General features: G+C 41.2%; 1 protein-coding gene across 1 annotated transcript in view; it reads left to right on the top strand.

Moving 5' to 3' along the window:
- The window catches only part of bicdl1 (BICD family like cargo adaptor 1), a 28,888-nt gene extending 12,229 nt beyond the window's left edge, over nt 1-16,659 (top strand). Inside the window, exons 3-11 of the mRNA XM_078249678.1 lie at nt 1,216-1,332; nt 2,585-2,596; nt 3,813-3,959; nt 4,172-4,351; nt 6,023-6,241; nt 9,457-9,600; nt 11,035-11,165; nt 13,937-14,057; nt 16,381-16,659. Coding sequence (XP_078105804.1) covers nt 1,216-1,332; nt 2,585-2,596; nt 3,813-3,959; nt 4,172-4,351; nt 6,023-6,241; nt 9,457-9,600; nt 11,035-11,165; nt 13,937-14,057; nt 16,381-16,557 — 1,248 coding nt within the window. The 3' untranslated portion in view covers nt 16,558-16,659. The remainder of the gene's footprint in view (nt 1-1,215; nt 1,333-2,584; nt 2,597-3,812; nt 3,960-4,171; nt 4,352-6,022; nt 6,242-9,456; nt 9,601-11,034; nt 11,166-13,936; nt 14,058-16,380) is intronic.
- The last annotated feature ends 4,670 nt before the right edge of the window (nt 16,660-21,329 follow it).

Below are 21,329 nucleotides of genomic sequence, written 5' to 3'. Positions count from 1 at the left end.
CGATAAGATAACTGATGCACTGAGTCTGCAGCTGGGCTGGATTGCACAAATACTGAGCAGTTGACTATTTATGGGTTATGACATTTAAAATTGGGCTTTCAGAGGAACAGCTATTAATCGGAACAGACTGGGGAGGGCTGGTTTACTACTCTTATATCAGTAACACTGAGTACACACTAGTGAACCATATCAGTGTGTTTATGCATGTCTACATGTGTGTCTGTGTGTGCTTAGACTTGCTATCAGAGAATGAGTATTTGGTAAAGAGCTGCTATGCAATCTTTTTAATAGAACTGAGCAGTTATTATATAACACTTTAACAATGTGTTGTTATGTCAGCATCAACATAAACAATAATTAAAGGAGAACACAACCAATTTTACAGATCTTCTGCATATGTGAAAAGAGTTGTAAAAAGCCTTTAGTTTCTCCAGAGGGAGATGTGTAAAGTCTGAAAAAAGTCCTCAAGTGATTTCACTTGAGGCAGTGTCAGTTTAGTCTCATATTGCCAGACCTTTATCCACAGCGCTGCAAAGGAGGGTCTGGCCAGTCCACACAGCATTCTGGGATGGGAGAAAAACGTGCTCTGGTTTATTGGCATTTCTTTAAACCATTCACAATCGTCATGGGCGGCGCTAAGCACCGGACAGAGCCACGGTGCCGCTGCAAAATAGCCTCGGGAAGGAACTTGTTTTGGTGGAACATGTGTACATTCCAAAGTTGTTTTAGTCATGCAACAGAAAACTCAGATTGGACAGACAGGACAGGGTCTAGCTAGCTGTCTGGATTTACCCTGCGGAGATCTGAGGAGCAGTCCTCATAAATCGACCAGAGTTTAAAATTCCAACACAAGGAAAGCGGAAGGTAACGGACATCCGGCCGAAAGGAGTGTCATCTGGTGGAATTTCTGGAGCAATGGAGCAATCCTGAGTGGAACGTTGTGGCTATACGTAGACTAGAGTCAGTTGGGTCTGAGGACTTCAAGTTTCAAATTGAACAAAATCTGTGGTTGTGACTCAAAAAGAAGACGCTACGTTAGCCGCTATAACACACCAGAATCTTCGACTGAACTGTCGGTGGTCGACTTGCATTGTATCAATTTTGACAAACCATCAAGAGTGCAGTGCTAAATCAAATACTTTTAAGAGTTTTTAAGAGCAGGCACATGTGGATTCTAAATTTGTCTTACTGACCTGTCTGTCTGTCTCCATCCAGGCTGCAGACGTGGAAAGGCAGTTGTCCACTCAGGTCCATTCATTACGGGATGACTTCAGGGAGAAGAGTATGTCTACAAGCCAGCACATCACTCGACTAGAGACTCTACAGGCTGAGGTGAGCTGCTATCAGCACCATTTTTCCCTTTTTATTCATATACTAAATTGTACTTTTCGGAGTGCACACAGCTTCAGCAGTCACATGCCAAAAGCTTAAAAAAAAACTAAAAAAAACTAACTGGTCAAAAGTGCAGCTAGGTACTTCTGATTTCAAGAATAATGTTGCTGTTTGCAGTTATTGGTACTTAGCGAGAAGAGTGCCTAGGGTGACAGTGGATCCAAAGGGAAGTTTAAGCAAGACTATGCTTTTGAAAGAAGTATTAAAGGTCCCATATGGTAATGTCTTTTTTGATTATAAAGCAGGTTAAGGTGCTACAAATATAAATACTGTGAAATTATCAAAACGCTCAAACCACAGAGAAATGCACACAGCCCATATTCAGAAACTGAGCCTTTAAATGAGCCACCAGGACTTCCATACTGTTGTGATGTAATAACTATACTATAAATAGGTACAAAGTGCTGCTACAGTGCCGTTACAGTCATTCCCCAGCTGCAATGACAGTAAAAAGACTCCTAGAGCTCAAATGCGGAAGACCTTGGAACGCTGACCAATAAGAGCAGACAGGTCTTATTTGGGAGGGTGGCTTAAAGAGACAGGTGGTAAAACTGAACAACATTTCTGAAACATTTCAGACAGAGGTATATTCAGACAGACAGTATAAGAAAATGAATGTGTTTGTTAAACATTAAAGCATGTAAACATGTTCTAGTAGAAACCCAAAATACAAGTATGAACCTGAAAAGGAGCATATGGACCTTTAATAATTGAATTCTTTAGTAATAAAAACACAGCCCTTTTCAATTTAATACACTCAGGAGTTTTCTGCTTACTCAGTCTGGTATGACCAGTAGCTAATGGTGGCTAATGTTAGCTAACGTTAGCAAACTTTAGATAGATATTACTGGGTAACTGACTTTACCGAGGCAGTTATCTTATTATGACTCTTTTCTACTTGTGTTGCTGTTGTATTATGTTTACTGCTAAAGGCAAAAGGTACATGGCCTCGCTTTAAAGTCAATGTTTTTGGTAAATAATAAGTGGAATACAATCCCAGTAAAGGGAAACTTTACTGCTTCCAACACGTCCTATTGGATGGTTTTCTCCTCTCACCCACCATGCAGTGTTTATTCTGTTAGGGCAGGAGTGGGATTACTCTCAAATTACTTTTCCTCTCTTTCTGTAATCTTTATCTCTCTCCTCACCCATTCCTCTTCCCTTCACCCTCCTTCCCTCTTGGTTGGAGCAGCAAGGGCTAGAAGTGAGTGGTTACCGAACGCTGTCTGTCTGTCAGACTGCATGCTGCATGTAACATCTTGTAAAATAATAGAAACAAGGATTGCACCATTGTTTTCTTTTGAATTTGCAATTGCACCTCCTCTGTCCAATTAAATGTGTTGATGATAGGCCAAAGTACTGTTATTTCATAGGGTAGATTATTGAATCTCACGCTGATTAAAATACTTAAAACTTAAGACAAACACCTCAGCATTTTACGTTTAATGCCGTATAATGTTAAAAAACGTATATTGTCACCTAAAGTATGTAGCTATTTTGACATTTCCATATCCTTTTGGCAATCCCTGTTTCATGAGATCAAGCATGAAAAACATGCTTGGTTGTCAGAGCTTGAGTTGTGTTGTGATGTCAGCTGTGTCATGTATGAAATCAGCCAGAAAAGTAATGAATAAAGGTACTGTTAGAGCACAACAACAAATCAGTTTTCCCCGTAGCTTCACTTCAAAGTCAGGCAGAAAACACCCAGACTGCAGAGCCTGTGCTATAATTGGGAGAAAAGGCAACCGCTCTATATTTAGCTGAGATACTGCAATGTCTGGGTGCTCCCACTTTTCCAACGCTTTGCTTTTGTATGACATGTGCTGATGACTAACGGCTTTTTGCCCTATATGTGTGAAGACAGAGACTATAGCGGCCCCGAAATATCCAGAACCTGGCAATGTGGATGCTCATATGATAATAAAAACAACTGATCCACATGTAAGCCTCCACACTGTCAAGTAGGTTACCAGATGTAGGTCAAATGCAGGAGGGATAAAAATGAAGAACTGATGTTTGTTTAATGGGGAAAGCTGCTCAGGCAGCTAAAAGGGGACACAATTCATAAGGAACATGTGTTGCTGCAATGCTAGCCTTCAGTAGAAGGCCATTACACGTGCATGGTAAGGGGGCATGCTGATATCAAGCTTTGTGGAGACGCTAACATATCGCCAAGACATTCCTGAAGACGAGGGTGGCAACTTACGCCTACACCCGTGCTAGGCAACAGACATTCTTTAGGCCAGTGGGAGTACTTTTTAATCTTGTATAAGAGCCTTGCTTCATACTCAGGAAAACAACCACAATTAACTGCCCATCTGTCCGCTATCCACCAGGTAATCGAAACAATCCTCAGTTTCAACAATGTATGCCTTTTTTTCAGCGGCGCAGTAACTAACTGGTGCTGTTTTACACGTTAGATTAAGATGCTGTCGGAGAGGAAGATGGAGCTGGAGCGCCGCGTGAACGCCATGCTGGAGGAGAATGAGCTGCTGCAGAATACAGTGGAAGACCTCCGAGAGAGGACTCTGGTGTTGGAGAGGCAGTCTCACACGAAGGACCTACAGGTACAGACACATGAACAAAGCTCTGTTAGATATGGAATCTTTGAGGAATAGCTACTACCTCTGTAGACACTGTGTGTAAATGACCTTCTACAGAGCTGTTTTTAGTGATGACACACTACAAGGAGTCAACGGACCCATCAGACCTCTACAGGTGCTTCCTGTATACTTTGCACTGTTAAGTCACAGTTATGCCTCCTCTGGTGTGTGTCCAGTTACGGCAGAGCCAGCTTGAGCTTCAGGAGGTTCAGATGTCCCACAGACAGCTAGCTGCTCAGCTGGAGGAGCTGACAGAGGAGCACAGCCTCCATGGCCTCACCCCGCACCCGTCCAGCCTGCTGTGTGAGATAGAACAGAGCATGGAGCAAGAGGAGCAGGAGCAGGAGAGAGAGCAGGTAATTACTGTCAGGCCTCGATCTAGGCATAGGCATTCTAGGCACGTGCCTTGGCCTTTGGCACTAGTTTTTGCCCGGTAAAGGCCAATTTATGCATCTGCGTTAAATCGACACCATAGGTACGTGGAGATACAGACCCTACGCCAAGTGTTGGGAAGGATACTTTTAAAACGTATTCCGTTACAGAGTACAGAATACATGCCCAAAAATGTAATTTGTAACGTATTCTGTTACGTTACTCAATCTGAGTAACGTATTTTGAATACTTGGATTACTTCCACATTGTCCAGCATATCCATCACATACAGCTTACTAAACAGGCCTATTCTGGTGTGTTCTTGTATTCCAACTGGCTGAATGTGTACCTAAACAAGCAGATACATTTTTGTATTTGTAGTCCCGAACTGCATACTACAAAAATCTAACCGCAGTCTAAGCTACCATGAGCTAATTTTAGCTAATGTTAGCTAACATGTCAAACGGGGCTAGTCTTTCAATGGCTCTGGGGCTAGTAAATCAGCATGTAGGAGAATGTAAAGTCGCACGTCAACTATAAAATAGCAAGGTGACCAGTAAAACTACAGCAGACGACTACCCTTGGCTAAAAATACCTTACTTTAAGATGCTTCTTCAGGTTGGAGGTGGAGTAATTTGGACGCTGAAAGGAAGTTGGTTGCTGGCAAGCAGAAGTTGCACTGCAGTTATAGTTCTCTCTTCTCTTTCTTTAATGTGAAATGCTGTTTGAATTTCCAAGATAGAAATGCATTCCTGCCCTGGCTCTGTTGTGCCGGTTCCGGCTCCATCTTTACCTCTATCAATGATCACGCAAATAGCTCATTTTTTCGTTTTCATATTGGGGCTTCTGGGAAATGCATGGAGTTGCGAGAGTGAATAAACCCGTGAAACAGAGAAGTATCGTCATGTAATCCATTGATTTCAACAATGTTACTGTATTCTAAATACCAACTATTTAAATTGTAACTGTAACGGAATACAGTTACTCATAATTTGTATTCTGAATACGTAACGCCGGTACATGTATTCCATTACTCCCCAACACTGCCTACACAGTAGCCTGATGTGCATCTCTCAAAAAATATAACACATCGCAGCGACGTGCGTCGCTCAGCCGTGGCTTGGTAGCGTTGCATTTCCCCCTACTTATTTCTTACTTATATATATATATAACACTTTATTTAAACTTATAGTATTATATTGTTTTAAAAAACAAATACAGTAAAGTAAAAAACGTTCACTCAGTTGCAGGAACATTTGTTATATCGGTTATGTATATTAGCTAGCCATAACGATTACACTACTACTTTTCTGGGATGCTTTCGGGTGCAGCAAAGTGGGGGAAAAACGACAAAGAGGGTCTTTACAAAAGTTTCTCTCAGGCCCTTTAAATAAGCCTAAATTAGATGCATTAAAATACAAACGTACCTATATAAATACATTTGCATAATAATCATGTGGCAGTTCAAAAGTAATCTTGTTTATTCCAAATAACAAAGTATCCATTTGGAGGTGGCAGTATGCCAAGTGTAATCTTTCCATTTAATCCGGCTCTGGTTACTGCAGGATTGTATTTAATTGAAAAGACCTCTAAAACTACTGTCAAATACTTTGCTGTGCTTTTCTAAACACTCTTCCCCCTGCTCGTCCGTTTAGCTGCGTCTTCAGCTATGGGAGGCCTACTGTGAAGTTCGCTCGCTCTGCTCCCATCTCCGGGGAAATGACGTCACAGATTCGGCGCTGTCCACTGACTCTTCCATGGACGAGTCCTCTGAGACGTCCTCAGCCAAGGATGTGCCTACTGGGAGCATCCACACCAGCCTGCTAGAGCTACGGAGGCTCACACAGAATCTGCTGGATGGCAACGAGTCCACGGTAATGAACAACACACTGGCAACTAGTCAGCACTGTCAAAAGTAAAGCCTCGTTTTAGGGCTCTAGTAAATTCCTAATAATTTCCCTGGAATAAGTACATCATTTGGTATTACACTGTAGGAAATATTACAATAGTAAAAGGGCTGTATATTCGGTCTCAGTGCAGCTCAGTTCTGCTTGTTTGGTAAATTAAATTGACAGGTATACAGTGAGCAAGTTTTACCTTTGTTTTTTTAGAATAATTTCAATGCTGTAGGATTGCAGACGGATACTAAAAGGAGCAAAGGATAACAAGTTAGCACTATTTAGATCAGGGGTTTCAAGTCAAGTGTAGAATTTGCAGAGCCACATTAGCCAGCTCTGACTGGGGGATCCCGAGGCATTCCAAAGCCAGGGTGGAGATATAATCCCTCCACCTAGTCCTGGGTCTTCCCCACGTACTTCTCCCAGCTGGACGTGCCTGGAACAGCTCAATGGTGTTTTAAGCCCCCACCGTCGACTTCAAGGCAGCGCTGCGACCGTCAACTTCAAGGAACCTAACCCTAACCTTAACCTTAATCTTAACCCTTGCCTAACCCTAGTGCCTTCCATGCAGCTGCCTGGAAGATGACGTTGGGGGCTTAAAACACCAAACATCCCTGGAACACCTCCCTAGGGAGGCGCCCAGGGGGCATCCTTAGTAGATGCCCAAACCATCTCAACTTGCTCCTTTCAACGCAAAGAGCAGCGGCTCTACTCCGAGTTCCTCCCTTCCACCCTCCTGAGGAAACCCATTTTGGCTGCTTGTACCCTTGTCATTTAATTTCAATATTGCCATTTTTCAACTGGGGGTCGTACTGTCCTAATAAGAGTAGCTGGTCCTATGTTGAAACACTATTATAGATCCCACGTGCTTACCTACAGGCTAAACAACGTCAAGCGTAGGCTACTGTTAATGCAGGAACCGGTGGAGGGAAATGTCTTTGTCAATTAGGAGAATAGTGGAAATAGAGTGGCAGGTTTTCTAAGAAGAAATGGACCATACTGGATTGGAATGGAATGTACTGGAGTTCTTCCCAGAGGTAAACTGGAAGCCAGTGTTCTTGGTGTGTTCACAGCACCTTTCGGTGCTCAAGGAATGTAATATTTGGCACCACTATTAGACTCATTTCCTTTTCCATCCTGACCAGAATACAGTTGAAAGCTGAGACATATTGTTGGCATATTTTTCTTAGATGATATCTCGGGCTCAAAACTGTTTTGTAAATAGATTGTTCATTAAGGCTTTAGTGCGTAACTTTTTGATATTCATAAATGGCCGTTACATTCAAGCCATTGCCAAATGAGTTGCTACCAAGCTAATTAAAGGCACTGACACATCAACCCGATAATCAGCCGTCGGACAGTCTGGAGAGGTCGGTGACTCGAGTCTGTTCGGTGTGTTCCATGCCGTCGTCCGTCGGAGGGCCGTCGGCCTTCATTTTGGCCGATTTGACATGTTGAATAGGAGGGCGGGCAGTCGGACTCAATGACCAATCTGATTGGTGTAGTGCTAGCCCGGAAATAACGAGCGGCCTGACGAACGCCTCTCAAAATCTGACGAAAATCTTTTAAACTGACCTTTGTCGATCTGAAATGAAGACAGATTCAGCAACTGCATGGCCTATTTCTCGCTTAAAATGTTTTCAGAAACACGTTTCAGTGAACTATTTTTGTAAAATACGAGATCGTAATCCCAAAGAGATTGTCGGCTGGAGAAGCCAGACCCACGTTACGCGTTCGTCATTTCCGGTTTTCATTTTTTGGGCGACAATACAGATTAGTACCGCCTGCAGAACGTACGCTCAAGTCAGCGTCGCTTCGGTGTGTTCCAAGGCACTTTTTGGTCTGGTCAGTCCGACTGCCTTTTCTGCCAATGGTCGGCCGTCGGGTTGTTGTGTCAGGGCCTTAAGACTATCAGCTCCACAAAACTCTCTCTGTATTTGTCAGTATGGCTATGTTCAGAAGATTGTGTCGTCCGGTGACTTTCCCGCGCAGAAGCTCGACTGAAGATAATTACCTCTTCTGAAGAGTCTATCATGTTTTTTAATCCTTTTTTAATCCTCTGAATAAATGCTCCAGAAAGAAAGTTCCCGTGTCTTGCTTCTCAACATCGCAACAAAACAAAAAGAGGCGCGGCAGTAGGGGAGAGCAGCAGTCAGTTGAAAAATCTCACACAGTGAGGACGGGGAAGCCCGTCTACAAACCAATCAATTATAAGTATCTGGAGACGCAGCTCACGTATGTGATGACGGCTGGACATAGTTTTGTCACGTATAGATCTTTAGTGCGCTTGCATAACTGCAGTGTGAAACCAAAACTTACCGGATTTGCAAAAACATGAACCTTGGTCTGGACCTTGGTTCGGACTTTTAGGTGTGAAAGCCCCCTAAGAAAGGGACACATGTGGAGGTGTTATTATTTATTGGTTATTATGCAATAGTTTTACTGCTCCAGCCTACTTAACATCAAATTGGGATGTATGTGGCCCATGAACTAAAATGAGTTTGACACCCCCGGTTTAGATTATTCAGATACATTATAACAGGTGGTGTTAAAGCCACTTATAGTGATGCTTATGTCACTTCAACTATAGGGGTTGTTATTTCTGATTCTCACAGTAATCACTAGATTTGGTCTAATAAAGTCATACTATTTTCAGAATCAGAATCAGAAAGGGTTTTATTGCCAAGTACGTTTTTTTAACACATACAAGGAATTTGTTTTGGTGTTGTTGGTGCACGTCACACATTCTCTAGATGGAATGATGGTGTGATTTGACACCGCACATTCATAACACACTCACATGCTGAACTGCTGCTGTACACCCTGTCCTGTTAGATAAAGATTAAAAAAAAATGAAGATTAAAACAGGAAGCTTTAAAATAACACTTCTTTACGCATCAACTTAAAAAGAAATCTACACATATCAATTCCTTTCTTGAAAGTAATAAGGACCCTCTGGGACCTGTAAAATAAAGTGTTACCAAAAGAGATAACCCCTGTTGCAAAGTTGCTGATGAAACAAAGATATTTTAAAGACAGCTAACTCAATAATACTTTGACACGATGGAGCCTCTGTGGGCATATTTTCAATAATAACATGTGGGTGGTAACAGCACATATAGATATACATACATACATACATGCAGTGAGTGTGTGTTGTGAAGTGGTGTGTGTTGTGTTATCGTTGAAAGGGCTCGCCGCGCAGTGATGAGGAGGCTCTGGAGGAGCAGACGAGGAAGCTAGGAGAGGAGCTGAGGGAAGTCAGAGATCTGTACGAAGCTGAGCAGGACAAAACACGCAGCACTGAAGACAAGGTGCTGCAGCTGCACAATCAGGTACCGGCATCAGTAACATAACTGCACATGGGATCACATGTATACATGCCATGTATGTGCGCATCAATTTAACATAAGAGATGAGGTGATACATAAATTGGTCAAAGTGTGAGTAGAAGGCAGACATCTTCACGCTGATGCCCAGACAGTTGATACACAGACACAGATCACATCCAGTCTTTCTTGGCTGAATAACTTAAGCATTAAATTAAGGAGTGCTTATGTCTAGGGCTGCAACTAATGATTATTTTCATTTTTCGATTAACCTGTCGATTATTTTCTTGATTAATAGATTAGTTGTTTGATCTATGAAGTGTCAGAAAATGGTGGAAAATGTAGTGGAGTGAAGAAACTAGAAAATATTCACATTTAAGAAGCTTTTTTTTTTCATAACAAAAATACCTCCAACCGATTAATTGAATCAAAATAGTTGGCGATTATTTTAATAGTTGACAACTAATCAATGAATCGTTATCTTTGCTGCTCTACTTATGTATAGGAATAACATTTAGACAACATAGTGCCGCAGATGTAGTCCTCACCAGCAGTGGTGGAATGTAACTAAGTACATTTACTCAAGTACGGTACTTAAGTACTAGTATTGAGTTACTTTGTCCTTTACTTGAATGTCTACTTCTACTCCGCTACATCTCAAAGAAAAATATAGTACTTTTTACTCCACTACATTAATCAGACAGCTTTAGTTACTGGTTACTTTACAAGTTAAGACTTTTGCACACAAAACACATGTAGTTTATAAAATACGATGTTGTATTAAAAATGAAACTAGCCAACAATATAACGGCCTACAATTCCAGCTGAAATGATTAAACCATTAAACATAGAACTGTTTGGATCGTTTCCAGTTTCTAAAATGTGAGGATTTTTCTGCAATTACTTTTTTACTTTAAGTACATTTTCCTGACTTTTACTAAAATAACATTTTCAATGCAGGACTTTTACTTGTAACAGAGTATTTTTACAGTGTGGTATTAGTACTTTTAGTAAAGTAAAGGATCTGAGTACTTCTTCCACCACTGCTCACCAGTTTGTGTGCCACTGTGAATTTGATGTATGTTGTTTGTAAAGTAGCACATTGCTTTAACCTTGTCTTCTTTCTGCCAGGACAGCTCACTTTCTCCTGTGGGTTTAAAGTGCCATCTTACGTAATTTACACAGAAGAAGCTCCACACACGCACGCACATACGCACACGCGCGCACACACACACACGCACACACACGCACGCACACACACACACACACACACACACACACACACACACACACGCACACACACATGGGTCAGCTGTTCTCCTGGTGGACTGGATAACTGAACATCAGTCTCACACATGAGTTCAGAGACTGGATGCAATCTTGAATTTATGAGGCCTGCGTCTCACACATCTGTGTCATTCTCCGTCGTGTGACCTGCAGATGGCGCTGCTCTCTGTAGAGATGTGCTCTCTCCGGGAGGACAACGAGCGAATGAGGACGATGGCTGAAGTCCGAGAACCCAGCGAGCAGCTCCAGACTGCTATCAGAGACAGAGACGACGCCATAACCAAGTAGGATCACATCACATATGCGCATATGTAGATTTTCACAGGCAACTAAACTTTCTTCATCAATATAATGTCAAGTTTAAAGGATCATTCTCAACTTGGGTCTTGTGTTTATAGTTTGGCTATGTTCCTATTTGTAATATTAACATTGTACTCAATAAGTTCATTGCTGAGATCTGGGGATATGGTTACATCCCTTAAACGTTTGACGGGGCAAAAAACAAGAGGAATGAAGACTGAATCAGATGGGCTTTAATTGAAACAAACCTCTAGGTTAATCAAACTTATTTAGAAGAGGAAACAAAGGCAAAATGAAAATTAAATGATATATTATTACCTGAATTGTTGTTGTAAACATCCATCAAATTTTAAGATTGACTTTCGATAACAGCGCTGCCTGGAAGGCACTAGGATTAGGCAATGGTTATGGTTATGGTTAGGGTTAGGGTTGGGTTAAAATGCAATGCTCAGGATGGGCGCTGCGAGGGGCACGGGCACAAGGGGACCACTGGTGTGAAAAACACTTACAAACCTCCTTAAAAAGCCGGGTTCGGTTAGATAAAAGCTGTTTAAAAGAAGGCCAGATATTAAAAGCAGGTTAAAAAAACCACTGGACAGGACGGACAGCGGAAGATTAAAACTTTAAATAAAAGGTCACCTCCACACCTGCCCTGGTCTCTCTCCTAGACACATTACAAAATAAATAATTAAAATATATATATATATATATATATATATGAGAGAGAGAGAGAGAGAGAGAGAGTTATGTAAATAAATGGCAATTAAAAAGAAATTCTATCCCAATATTAAAGACATATCATTTAACCTCAAAAATTAAAATAAAAACATTTAAAGGGTCTAAAACACTGTCTGAATTACTTGCCCTTGAGGTTAAAAAGATATACACATACCATTAAAAATTAGTAATAAGTGCTGTGTTTAAAAGTAAGTAAAAAGTGCCACACAATAAATAACTATAAACAATTTAAAATACATCATAGAATAAAACCACACTGTTAGTAAAATGCATAAAACCAATGGCATGTGTATTATCATGTTAAAATCTTAAGGCAAGTAATTCAATTTGTAATAATAATAATAAATATTAAAAGAAAGAAGCACAATCAAATTATTAACATAATAATAATAATAAAATATAAAAATATAGATAAGGCAGAATAAAAATTATAAAGGACAACCAATTGCAAGGCAAGGTATCTTTAAAATATTTATTTAAAAAACGTAAAAACATTAACATATTAGGTAGGACCCCCCTCTGCAGGTAGAAATTAACCCCCGAAAGGAAAGAATAATACAATCTGAGAAGCATGCTATAAAAGACATAAAAATGGAAATATTACAACAAATACAGTTATTATTAATCATAAATATGGATTAAAGCAATAAAAAATGTCATATAAAATAGAAAATGAAGGAAAAACAAGGAAAAGAAAATAAAGCATGCAGGGGGGTTAAAAGGTTGGGTATGATGCGCTACAGAGGAGGTCCAGATAAAACCTAAGGAGAGAGGAGACCAGAGCAGTGGGAGGAAAGTATTTCTAAAAATACCCTGTAAAACTTAGATTAAAAAGAGAAGTGGATCCATTTCAGTATTTTTCATTTAGATCCGTAGGGTTTATGGTTTTTAAAAGATGGATCCACTTCCTCTCCGCCGCCCGACGCTTAGCAGTGGTCCAGGCTCTGTTGCTCTCCAGGCCCATGCTCTGAACATTTTGAGAGCCGTGGAGTTTAAAATGTGCAGCTGGGGTTATGTGCCGGACAATTGCTCGGCTGGGAGCAGTGACTTCCTGGAGTCTTGTCGTCACCATGAAGCTGTAACCATGATGTGTTAATTACTGGCCTCAAGCCGCCTACACATGATCGGCGGTAAAACTGCAAGGTAGGGCGCAGAGCAGAGAGGCAAAGCGCAGTGCATGTATCATCACTGCTTCTGGAATTGGTTGCGCCTTGAAAGGTCAGCAGCAACGAGGTCAAAGTTGAAATAATTTGAACTTTGAGTGCAGAGTATGGCGGCAATTCTGAGCGGTGCGCGACGCCAAGGGTAGCGCTCCGCATAGTTGGGCGACACTGCTCTCTCCATAGGAAAACAATGGAACGGCCAGCACAAAGCGGTTTTACTGCGGATCATGTGTAGGCAGCTTCAGAGGTGCTGGTAGGCGGAATTTGTTACCATAAGGCTGGTCTATATCCTTGACGTTCCACATTGCTCCGGTGCCACAGGAAATTCCGCCAGATGCATGTATTTTCACTGATGTCGTTTCCTTTTGCTTTCTTTGTGTTGCAATTTTAAACTCCGGTGGATTAATGAGGACTATAGTAACTGTTCCTCAGATCTCTGCAGGGTAAATTGAGATAGCTAGCTAGACTATCTGTCCAATCTGAGTTGTCTCTCGCACGACTACTTTGCAGCGGCTACGTGCGGAGCGTTGCACCGCCCATGACGATTGTGATTTTTTTAAAGAAATGCCAATAAACCAGAGCACGTTTTTCTCCCATCCAGGAATGCTATATGGAGTAGCCAGACCCTCCTCCGCTCCGCAGCGTGTGGATGGTCTGGTAAAGCGAGACTACCATAAGGCTAGCTGTTTCCCCGTGCGGGTGCGGGTTAGTGCGCAGAAGGGAGGGGGAGGGGCAAGCTAGACTTTGTTTTGTTTGACAATACTTCGAACTCTTCCTTTAAAGAGTTATTTTACATTCATCACCATAGTAGGATGTCACTAGTTGCTCTGTGTGTGTGTGTGTGTGTCCTGTAGGAAGAAAGCAGTGGAGATGGAGCTGGCCAAGTGTAAAATAGACATCATGTCTCTGAATAGCCAGCTCCTGGACGCCATCCAGCAGAAGCTCAACCTGTCGCAGCAGCTGGAGGCTTGGCAGGTGGGTCAAAGGTCACAAGCGATAATATTAGTAAAATCCCAATTGTCCTTTTGTAGCATTTTGAAACAACTATTTAAAGGTTATTACATAAATAAAGCTGTTCTGTAAATGTAGTTTTTGGATTATTTTTGTTCATCCAATTTGAGATGAAATTAGTAAGCAGACTATTATATAATGTATATGAATGTACTGTAAATGAAATTACACTAACTACTAGAACAGTTTGTCCATTTTCCTTCCCTTCCCCGTAACTTGTGATTATTATTTTAACACTTATAGAATCTGTGCACATAAAGTACACTAACTTCAGAGGGTGCATGTTAGTTGCTTGTCTTTAATGAGTGTCCATAAGGAATCATATTACATATCGTCGCTGTCGGTCGAAAACATTGTATGTCCAAAGCCGTCATTTTTCAGGAAATAAAAAAAAAGGCTAATTTGAAAAAATGGTATTGAGCTATTTACCTCAGACAAAGTCAGGCAAAATTGCCTTGTCACAGTTTTATTTATTTTTTATAGTTTTTTGGGCATTTTAGCCTTTAATAGAGAGGATAGCTATGGACAGGAAAGGGGGGAGAGAGAGAAGGGGAAGACATGCAGCAAATGGCCGCAGGTCGGACTCGAACCCTGATCCACTGCGTTGAGGACTGGGCCTCTGCATATGGGTGCCTGCTCTACCAGGTGAGCTGCCCAGGCGCCCGCCTTGTCACTGTTTAAATATTTGTAAAACCCACAGACAGATGTAAAGGGTGACCAATAACATTCAAAAAAATTGTAATGACTAAATACGTAGATACAAAGTTTCTGCCCAACAGCGACGATATGTATCCTGAGTGTGTGTGTGTGTGTGTGTGTGTGTGTGTGTGTGTGTGTGTGTGTGTGTGTGTATGTGTGTGTTCCCTACCTCCCCTCCCTCATCTGTAACTAGCAGCTCTTTCCTCTCTCTTCTCCCTGCCCACAGTTTGCCTCCTCAGGGCTCTTTACTGTTTGGCTCTTGTGGTTTCTGATCTAGTGGCCTTTCTCAGCTTCCGTACCACCCTTTCTCCCCTGTGGTACCCCCCCCCCCTCCTGCCTTAGAGGTGAGCCTGAGTCGCGCCATCTCGCCGTTTCACCCTGCACTAAACCCAACTATGCCATGCTGAGCCATTCCATGCCAAGGTTACCTGACTCAGGAGAGACGCCCATCCCAGCTCCCTTTCTCTCTGAACCCATTCACCACCACAGAGAACCATCCAAACACACCACCCTCCCTCTCTCTCTCTCTCTCTCTCTCTCTCTCTCTCTCTCTCTCTCTCTCCACCTGCCTCTGTCTCCTCTCTCCATACATCTGTATTCCCTAAAGGGTTTTAGGAGATTGGTCCACTGGTCAGCTTACCTGTTGAGAGTTGAGAACACAGACACCAAAAACTAGGGTGGCATTTAGTTATAGTAATGCTACTGCTAAGTGATATTAGGTGGCATCCAAAGTAAAAAAAAAAAAAAAAACAACATTAAAAAAGTGTGTTTTCATATTCGAAGTACACGTTTTTAGTCTCACATCACAATTGTTGCCAACCTGATTTACTATAGCAACTTGTCATTGCCCCCTGGTGGCGTTATCTCTCAGGAGCTACTAACAACCATTCATTGAATAAGTCAAAGTATTTTGTCCAACAGGATAGGAAAGCGGAAAAAAAAGATTTCTGCAACACAAAATTGTGTGTGTTTTTTGTGGACTTTGCTCTAATGCTTGCATTTTCTTGTGAATTACTGAATATTTTTTACCTTCTTAGGCCTCTATAAGCTATTACAAATAAATTAATTGGTAACTGGTTTGTGCTCATGTAATTGAATTGGTTGGAGGTTTGATCCCTGGCTCCTCCTGCCCACATGTCCACATTGAACAGGCTAGCACCTTGCATGGTAGCTCGCTGTCATCGGTGTGTGTGTGTGTGTGTGTGTGTGTGTGTGTGTGTGTGTGTGAGAGAGAGTTTAAATGGGTGAATGAGAAGCAAATTGTAAAGTGCTTTGGCACAGTATGAAGTAATGTTATAAATACAGTTCTTAGATATCCATTATTTAAGTTTTGTGCTTCTTTTTTGCACATATTCCTAAATAAAGGTTTTTAATCAAATTATCACACTGCAAATCTGAGGCCAGGCAGTTTTAAGTAAACAACAAATGAGCTACCAGGGACGAAAGGTGATTGTGGTGTTCGCTAATCAATACCTAACAGGCAACTTGATCAATGATTCCGATCTCCCTAGAACTTCCTGTACCATCCCACCCGTGTAACATTTCTCTCCTGTCTTTCTCTCATCCACGTCTGTGCCCATGGCTTTAGGATGATATGCACAGAGTGATTGACCAGCAGTTGATGGACAAGTACCAGGACGAGTGGCGCTCGGCCCCTACCTCCCTGCCAGGGTCGTCCAGGGCCCATGGCGGTCAGTCCTCCAGACGAGCTCATCGCATCTCCGACCGGGACAAGAGACTTTTCTCTTTTTTCAAAAAGAACTGAGCCTCATTGGAGCACAGCAGACAGACAGAGACAGACGAGGCCAGGGACAAGGAGGGAGTGACATCACAGTATCGGGGTAACAACACAGCCAAAGACGGGCAGTGGCACACACTGAGGTTTGGATGGGGGGGGTTGGCGGGGGGGGGGGGGGGGTCATTTTGCACTTTATCTGTCCCATTACTCTTCTCTTTGCTGATTAATTGGTGACTGCTGACAATGAGAGACTGACTAAAAATAGGACTTCCCCAGAGGCTTTGGCTTCAGCCCCTCTCATAGAAAGCTATCGGTCTTACAGAACATGAACAGGGTCACAAAGTTTACCTCCAAAGAGGAAGGTTTCCTTGTAGTGCCTACAACCATCTCTACTAGCCCACTGCCAACTCTGTAGAGGGGGAACACTATGTACAAACTGTTACAGTATGCATCCCAGTTATCAGGCCAAGCAGTCTGGGGAACGACAGGTGGATGTGTGGGACATTGCAGGATTGTAGGAAAAGATGTGGATAGCAGGACAGAGCTGTACATCAGAATATGATGATGCAGCCAGCCCACATGGGATCTCTCAGGTTTATTCATTTGTTCAGGGGATGTTCACAACATGAGGCAACAGAGCTTGATGCATCAGGACCATAGTGTGCTGTATATCTGACAAAACAAATGACAAAAAGAGACCTTTAAAGGGTTACATAAATGATTTAGTATTACATTTTCAAGTTTGGGGACTTGCAATAGCATAAAGCAGCATTTATCAATATTTTTATATAAACAATGTGTAGTGTGAAAAGAGCCACTCATAGTCAAACCCCCAGTGAATTATCACCCAACTCTGCAGTTTCCCCTCAGCTCTACGGAGTGTTTGAACCTTTTTTTTAGCTCATTGTTTTGGTTTTACGACCCTTTTGGTTTCCCCCTTTTTGTTGGCAGCAGACAGCTGTTTTCAGCAAAAAGCTCTAATAAACTGATTGCACTCTACTTGCTCAGCACCAAACCGCCGACAGACACAGTGGACAGCCAGCTGGTGAACACAGAGGAACATTTAGCAGCTAAAAAGGCAGATAGATTAGATAGAGACCAAAACAGCCACAGTAGAAGAAGAGTAAATATTGGCCTTAGAACGTGGTGGGTGGCAAGAAACACGACTCCCATTTTTTGCTAAGGTTACACCGTGCCTGCTGGATGTGTGAACAACCGGTGGCTAAACAACTTTAAAAAGGTGATTATATGCATATGTCTTTGCAGCTAGTTCCTTAAGCCTAAAAAAATAATCAAGTTGTGCAGCTTTAATGAATGAATGTTAAAATTCAAAGCAGCTGAAGCAGAGACTTTTAGTCCCTAATATCAAATCCCAAAACACTGGATCCTACCTTTACCACAATGCAACCAATACTCTTTTTTTTCATCAGACCATTTCTGCCTGGTAAAAAAAAGCCCAGTTTTGTAAACCGATGTTCTGTTATGAATTTGTAGTTTTTTTTTAGCCTGAGTTGCGATGACCCTGATGACATCATCAGGGGAAATTTTCTCAGACTTAACTAAGCTCTTTCAGAGCCACAAGACAATTGAAAACCTGTTTATTCTGGTTATGCTGAGAAATATTCCCATGACTAGTAAACTGACTTTTATGAGTAAAAATCCCCATTTTTTTCTGTTGCGCGACTAAAACAACTTTTGAACGTACAACGTTCCACCAAAACAAGTTACCCTCCCGAGGCTATTTTGCAGCGGCACCGTGGCTCCGTCTGGTGCTTAGCACCGCCCAAGACGACTGTGATTGGTTTAAAGAAATGCCAATAAACCAGAGCACGTTTCTCTCCCATTGCATGAGGGTCTGGCAATGTGAGACTTCCCCAAAAGTAATGACACATATCACCATGGTACCATTTAGTACCATTAGTTTTATGTTTCATACTGAGGTAAAACGGGATCAAGCTTGAGGGGGGAAAGAGGATTCTTAAATTGAGTGAGTGTTTAAAAACCAGCACTTATTAGTTGGGGCTGTGGGTCTGTGGTGAACTCTATGAAGCCTTAATGCTCATCTCCAACATCTGAATAAACCTTTGGGTGACTCAAGATAGTGATATCGTATGTCTGGGTGGTATCATTTTATCCGCACTTCACGTTATATTTTACATTTAAAATATATATACATTTTTTTCAAAAAAGAAAAGAAAAAGGCGCTGTCCAACATTGTCCTCGTGATGTCAATCATCTTCCTAGCTGACCAAATTTTCTAAATGTTTACATCAGCTTAAGGGAGGAACTATGTAGAATGCCAATCAACCCACCTCAACAATAACCTGTTGAATTGTCTGTCATCAGAACAGAAACTCCACTAAACCTCCTCTGCAGCAGTCCACCCCGGAGCTGCTTTGGTTCAACACTAATAGAAAAGGTCTACCTCCATTCTCATTGCTTCAACACTTCACTTTGTTTTCCTAGCTGCCGAGCTTCCGTTAGAGGTGCCATCATCTGTGACACCATTAGAAATACAGTATGTGTTGACCTGACATCTGCGATCATGAATGACTTACCGTGTGGCACAGCGATGTCTCATGTCTGTCTGTGTTTGAACTCACGTCTAATGCAGCTGTGCAAACCTATGCAGATGTCTTCTTGTCATCTCAGCTGGTTGTTGGGAAGGATCAACCCAAAGAGTGTTTTTTTTTAATTTTGTTTTTTATAAAAAGTCAAATAGGTTTGGATGAAATAGTTATATTTATAAGAAAAAAATGCATACCTTTTTGAATGAAAATCTTTTTTTAGAGAGAAATATACCTGTACGTTGTTATTTCTAGGCTGTTTTTTTTTTTTTTCATGCGTGTCCTAACAGTGAGTGGAAATTCCACTGGTGAGTTGGACATTCATACGTATGTCTAATTGACTGTTGGGGTGTGACATGTAGTAGAGCTGGGAAGAGATTCATGAGTACTTCTAAGTTTTACCCAAATTGTTCACCAATAGGATGCGTAACACCAGGAAAACGGCAAGAAGCATCATGAATCTTAATTATTAATCCAAGAGTGTCCCATAAAATGCAACTTCAGCTGACAGTTCTTGGACCACTTCCTGATCAGTCATCCTTTATAAACAAGAGAAAATCTATATCACTCTGGTGTCTGCCTGTTATATACCATGCTAAAGCCAGCAACCAGTTAGCTTAGCTTATAAATCATTAATAAAGAATCAAGAGTGTCTCACTTTCCAATAAACCAACAGCAAACGTTAGCAAGTCATCTGTAAATATAAATATGAATAAGTCATTAATTAAGGGTTCTTACAATAGGCTAGAAAAAAGTCTGCATTTGTAAAATAAATTGTTAAGAAATTAGTTTTGGTCCAAATGCTCTGCAGACCTGTTCCAGGAGGTCAGAGGTCTTCCTGATGAGTTCAAAAAATGAATAAAAAGATGTTTTATTTAACTGGGAAAAGCCTTATTGATAATAAAAAAAAATCTCTTTCTCAGGCGTGTCCTGGCCAAGATAGGCAGCACTAGCAACAAGTAACTGGGAAACAGAAAGAAAAGATAACAAAAAATATCAGAATTAAACAGGTGTGATGCAATTTCTTTCTAAATATCGACCTAAATGGCACCTTAAAACAACCCAAAAGCTAATTTATCTAAACATATGAAATAATCACGACCAATCCAAAACAATGCAGTAATGAGACTAATAACATTCTGAAATACCTCAAAACATTGGCAGCCAGAAGAGAGAGCATCCAGCTTCTACAGCGATGATGAAAGCGACAGAAAATGTTGCAATTTTAAATCCGACTTTAGAATAGAGCTGGGCAATATGGCTAAAATCTTCTTTCCCCATAGTCATTTCATATCTCGATAACAATATATATATATATATATATATATATATATATATATATATATATATATATCACGATATAGCATGTTTTCTGGTACGTCAACATATAAAAAGTCCATATGAAATAACCACATGGTAAAGCCTACTTTGTATCCTCCTGTGTGAATTAAATACTTGACAAATGAAAAGTACGTATTACGGAGTATTTTCTCATTTTATGAAAAACCTTCGTGCAAAATGAACATAACATGCAAGGATCAAAACGTAAACCGTTGTCCAAATTTGCCGTAATGAACGCTGTTTCGTTTTTTACATTGCGATAGAAAAGATATAAAAAAACACATACGATAGACATCATATTTTTATATTGTTTGACAAGATATATCGTCATATCGCCGAGCCATACTTCAGAAGCTTCCAGGCATTAGTGAATCTTTTTTTTTTTTAACTCTGTATAAAGGGTGCCTTATTAGAAAGTTCTTTGACTGCTCCTGTCTAAAGGGAAAGTGTGAGAGTGGTTGGATTCAAACATCCATGTTTTCCATTGTCTGACTGACAGGTGAGGGAAAGATACAGCGGCCTGCAGCAAGCTTGGATTAAACACCAGTCTCTCCTGCCGTAATATAACCAGACTGTATTTGTCTCACTCACACCTCTCTTTTTGTTAGAAAAACAACACATTGTAACATATTTGGTTCTGTCCACATTATGTCCTGATTGTCGTTTGTTTCTTGTTTGACTGTTTGTGTTGTTGAAGACTGTCACTCCGACACTGCAGACTGTACCGATTCATTTTTTAATTGAAAGCATTTTCTCAAATGCCGCCTGCTGCGTGTCGGTGTGGTAAACATCCTGATGCTGCCGCTGTGGGTCGAGTGTGTGTTGCAGTGATAGATGGACATGCCATCGAGTGTGTTTTCTGTTGCTCGTCTCCACTTGGTTGGATGTTGT

This window comes from Sander vitreus, chromosome 5 (assembly GCF_031162955.1).
Source record: "Sander vitreus isolate 19-12246 chromosome 5, sanVit1, whole genome shotgun sequence".
In the NCBI taxonomy this organism is placed as follows: Eukaryota; Metazoa; Chordata; class Actinopteri; order Perciformes; family Percidae; genus Sander; species Sander vitreus.
The sequence above is the reverse complement of the archived record's forward strand: the minus strand, read 5'-3'. Positions and strand labels throughout refer to the sequence as shown.